Raw genomic sequence first — 5,098 nt, 5'->3', positions numbered from 1 at the left:
AATGTATTTAAATTATTTTTTTAATAAAAAAATTATCCAAATTATATTTCAAAATTGTAACGTGTTTTCTTCATTAAAAAAATTTATTTTTTTGAATTTATTTTTATGAATTTATTCTTTTTTATTATCTTTTAATATCATAAATAAAAATATATATTATTCTTTTTAAAAATATATAAATAAATAATCCCGTAAAAGAATAATAAAAACTACTCATACTTTACATCATTAATCTCCTTACATATTTAAAAAAAAGTTTCACTAAATTGTATTTGCAAAATAAAATATTATCAAAAGTTGGTAGCATTTCTTTCCAAGTACGTGCGACCAACAATCATATACAATTTTTATAAACATATAACAAAATGCCAAAAAAGTAATAACCAAAATAACTCCTAGAGAGTACTATTTTATCATCAGACAACACTTTTCAAAAGGGTAATTTTTTATGGTCAGCGACATCGCCTACTTTCAAAAAATCAATTCTACATAGCTTGAGCCATCTGTACCCATCTACTTCAAAAAAATAAAGTTTCTCCTAGTCAAAATTATTAACACAGGATCGATTTTTACTGGTACTAAGCAGTGTACTTGTTGTTCCCAAACATCTTCAAGTTATGATTCCTGCACGAGCATATACAATAATGACAAATTAATTCAAAGATCATAGTTGATCATGATAATCTATTTTATCGATATCTTTCTATTTAAACAACCAGTCAATCTCAAAGTATATATACATAAAGTGATTTATTTCCAACCATGGTTAACATTAATAAAGCAGAAAATGGTAGAGTTCTTTACATACATGAAGATATACCCATAGTATATGACACTCAGAAACCCATAATCAATTAATGAAAGCAATAACCTCAAATGATGAAGAAATTAGGTGCATATAAAAGTTATACCTGTAATGGTTAATGTTTTAAGAAAGTACCATATCTCCCAAGCGAACACCAGCAGCTGTCATGAAATGAAAAGAGCATCCAATCGCATTTCAGGTGGGATCCCAAAAATTTGGCGCTTTTTCTGCTCATTTTCACATAAAAACTGATAACACTGCATCCGAGCTGAACCTATCAGACCCAAGTCAGTCAACATATCCCATACATCTGATTCGCTATAAAGGCAAGGCCTACTTTGTTGCATAATAGCCAACCCTTTTTCAGCAATTGCAACTTATCTTTCAATTAACGAAACTTGCTTTTCGGCAACCGAAACTTGCCTTTCAGCCACAGAAGCTTGTCTCTCAGTTGATTCAACCTGCCTCTGAGCTACGTCATGTAGCTTAGTAGATAGATAAGTACCCTCTTTGACAGCATCGGCCATGGCAGTAATTCCCAAAGCAACTTTCTCATATTGTGCCTCCAAAAAATCATTCATAGGAGACTTACGCTTTGTTCCTCTTGACGTCGAAGTCCCACCTAATTGATTTGGTTGACTATGAAGAGCACTTGGTGAATCTAAATTAGCAGAAAACGTTGGGGTATCATGTCCCCTATTAACATCTATGTCAGAAAATCCAATGTTTTCAAATGAGTCATTCAAATCAATGTGATCTCTATCAATTTCTTGAATCCTTTCTCGTGACGTAGCAGCCCCTTTACCAGTAGCTCTATCAGCTCCGAACAACTCCTTCAAAGTATCATAATGCTTAATTTGCATTTTTCTCCATTTTTCTGCTTGTGGTTTCTCCTATATAAACAAGTGTTGAAATTATTCGTTGACTAACTTCATCGATAGTATAAGTAATAAAAGCAAAGTTTAAGATACCTTAATGAAGTCTTGCCACACTTCCTCTTCAGCTTCAAACTTTCTAGTTACAGGATTCCATGCAAATCCACTTAAGTGATGAAATAAGTCATATGCCTCAGCAAAATGATCTTTTAATGTTTTCATTCTATTCTTTATGTGATTCTTTGTTATGTGAGGGCCTATTGCTATGCTCAAAGTCTTGACAACATTGGCATATGCTTCAGTTGTCCACGAGCCATCATGCCTATTACCTTTCGATGCTTCCTCTGCTAATGCGTTTAGCAAAACTTCATCCATATCATCAGACCATCTTAAGTTATCTTTCGAAGGTTGATTGGCTTCTGCTATTTTATTTCCCTTATTCGGCATTATGTAACCTGTAACAATCCCATAAAAAATCCAATCAAACACTTCTGAGTGAAAACTATACATACATATATATCCATATTCACATATAAGAAACATAATCACCTATAATGATTGATACACATTCCACATTTCGAATGCAATGTTATCTCTTAACAATGATGCATGCCTATATTCCTCATCACGTGGTTGATTTGATTGTGATCTATCTATGCTTTGTTCTTGTAGCAATTCTTGATCAACCGCATCAATTATAGACTGATCAACATCGACACCCATTAAAAAGTTATGCAGTATGCAACATGCCAAAAAAATGTCTCACATAGTTTCAAATGAATAATAAGGTTCTGTGTCACCGGCTATAATTGGGAATCTTTTCTTTAAAACTCCAAAACATCTTTCGATGACATTTCTTAATGAAGAATGTCGGTGGTTGAATAATTCTTTGGGATTTTGTAGCTCACGTACGGAATACTCTTTCAAGTGATACCGAACACCTCTATATGGTGTCAGTATCCCAGGCTTTAGCATAAATCCAGCATCGCCTAAATAGTATTTTCCTACACCAGTTACATACAAAAATTAAAGAATTGCATACTTTGACTATGAATTTAAGTTTATATAGACAATTTCATAAATAACACTAGCACAGACCTTCGGGTATTCGAAGTGGATGTTCCCTACTTAAAGCATCTTTCAAAATTCTTGAGTCAGAGGCAGTTCCTTCCCAACCAGACAAAACATAAGTAAATTTCATATCAAACCCACAGGCAGCAAAAACATTTTGTGTGGGGTGATCTTTTCTTCCCCGAAAACGAGGGGCTTCCGCCCTTGATACCTTCACACGGCTATGAGTTCCATCTATAGCTCCAATGCAGTCCTTGTTTGAAAAACATATTGACATATTAACATAACAATTTTGTATTTATTTCATACACTATTTCATAAATGTCACTAACTAAATTGAAAGAGTTAGTACCTTAAAAAATGGATAAAATCGACTATTATTATGTATTTCATAAGGAACATCCTCACCAGATGGTTGCTTGAAGAACTCTCCCTCTAACGATAGAATAGCATGTAGGACATTGTGAAAGTGACGACTAATTGTCTCCCCTGAGCGGTGGAAGAAGAAAGACATGGTTCTAGTTTTCACATTATGACCTATAATATGTAGGAATTTAGCGACTTGCTCTTCAACGGTAGAGCGAATTGAATCCTTTACTCTACCAGTTTCTCTTAACTTTTGACATAACTGCCTAAATGCTTCAGGGCCCATACGTATGACATCTCGACATTTTTCAGACGTCAGTAACTGTGTCATTAACTGTGTACGCCTATTTTCTCTTTCCAAATTTTTGTTATTAATTTGCCTAGGCCTATATTGTGATAATAATTCCAAAGAATATAACGTATGCACCGTAACACATGAAAGAGATGTGACACAAATCTGTTGTCTCTTTTCTAAGTCTTCCCTAATACGAGGTAAGATTTGTATCTGTTTAGGATGATACAGGTCAGCAGAGGAGAATTGATTAACTTGAAATCCTGAGTCAGGTATGACGTTCGTTTTGTCTCCTACTATCGCATCTTCGATATTCTCGCTATCCATCTATGAGAATATAATGTTTAGAGTGAACATATAAAAAATTGTTAATCACATGAAATATTAATCAATGCATTGGATAAGCACCAACATTTAGTGGACTTGGCAACTAAAAGTATTTAATAATATTGTCATAAACTAATTTAACCGACCCATAAGAAATCATGTTATTTTTGTCCTAAACTAAAAAAACTTTATTTGCTTATTATTAAATTTATATTTTTTCGTACAAATTTGTATGCGCAAATATATTTATATTAATTACGTCATAAGGAATTGATTAAAGGCATCAAAATTAATAAGTACATATACTACATAAACATGATAATAACATGCGTGGACATAATACAAATATGTATATATGTGTTTATTAAAGGCTGAAGGTACTAGTGGGGAAGTTCAATAAGGGAGAAAAAAGTTTAACAGCAAATATAACCTTAACATAAAACCTTCCAAGTTCTTTAATGACCTTGGATCAACTTCAAGCATATTTTGTTGCTAAGGGACTCAACACTACTAATGTAGTTGCACTCTTGGGTATAATAATCTAGTAATTACTTTTTGACCAATAAATGATTAGCTTTTTACCACTAAGTTTTTGAGTTAACTGTAGTCTTCATGTTAATTCAGTTGATCACTACACTTGGTTGCAATTCAAGTATATAATTAAGAAATCAAATCAATACATAAAAGGAAGCTAACAAAAAAGAAAATTTAAAAAACAAACATGTATAAATAATACTTATAGAAATTCTTCCTATGACATAAACAATTGACAAATAAATTAGAAGAAGCAACCAATTGAAGATTATGAATAGCCAAAAAGAAATTTTCGAAACAATTAAGCTGAAGTGGAACAGACTCCACATGAACGTTAATGAAACCTAACAAATAAGGAATGGATTTATACAAGCAACAATGCAATCAATTTTCAATTTAAAAGTGTTCATCAGAAATATGAGTGACTTAGTTATGCATATGTAACAAAGACACACATAATAATGTCCATTCACATTACTAAATGGGAAAGCTTACTAATCTTGGTAGTAGTTAATAATGTTAATTACTATATCTATTCCTTACTTTCTAATAATTAATAAATTTCATTTTCAGTATTCAAGAGGCCCTTTTATTTGGAGTTTCTGAACTATTGCTTCGAGAAATTTGAAGTGGCTGTCTGGTCTTCAAGAACTAAGTATCCGTCACCCATATGTTTATTCTTTAATTTATTATTATTAGTAACATTCAATTTTTATTTATTATTCGCAGCTTCTCAGGCGTGTTTTCCTTTCTATATTTAGTGTTTTGTTCTTCTCTTGGAAATTTTTTAATTTGTAACTTGTTAAGTAATGTAATGTTAACTTATGT

General features: G+C 32.1%; 1 protein-coding gene across 1 annotated transcript; it reads right to left on the bottom strand.

Moving 5' to 3' along the window:
- On the bottom strand, positions 999–2,359 carry LOC107627132 (uncharacterized protein At2g29880-like). The gene is made up of 3 exons (XM_021113368.1): positions 2,230–2,359; positions 1,777–2,135; positions 999–1,698 (listed from the first exon to the last, which is right to left on the bottom strand). Exons 2-3 carry the CDS (start codon positions 2,125–2,127, stop codon positions 1,183–1,185), a joined length of 867 nt encoding a protein of 288 aa, XP_020969027.1. The 5' UTR covers positions 2,128–2,135; positions 2,230–2,359; the 3' UTR covers positions 999–1,182.

Source organism: Arachis ipaensis, chromosome B02 (genome assembly GCF_000816755.2).
Source record: "Arachis ipaensis cultivar K30076 chromosome B02, Araip1.1, whole genome shotgun sequence".
NCBI classification, from domain to species: domain Eukaryota; kingdom Viridiplantae; phylum Streptophyta; class Magnoliopsida; order Fabales; family Fabaceae; genus Arachis; species Arachis ipaensis.
This window is presented reverse-complemented; position numbering and strand designations above follow the sequence as displayed.

Bases quoted from the DNA above. Each gene is read 5' to 3' on its own strand.
- LOC107627132 (XM_021113368.1), bottom strand. From the start codon at position 2,127: ATGCCGAATAAGGGAAATAAAATAGCAGAAGCCAATCAACCTTCGAAA. The intron at 1,699-1,776 runs GTATCTTAAACT...TTGTTTATATAG, and splicing joins TGTGGCAAGACTTCATTAAG to GAGAAACCACAAGCAGAAAA.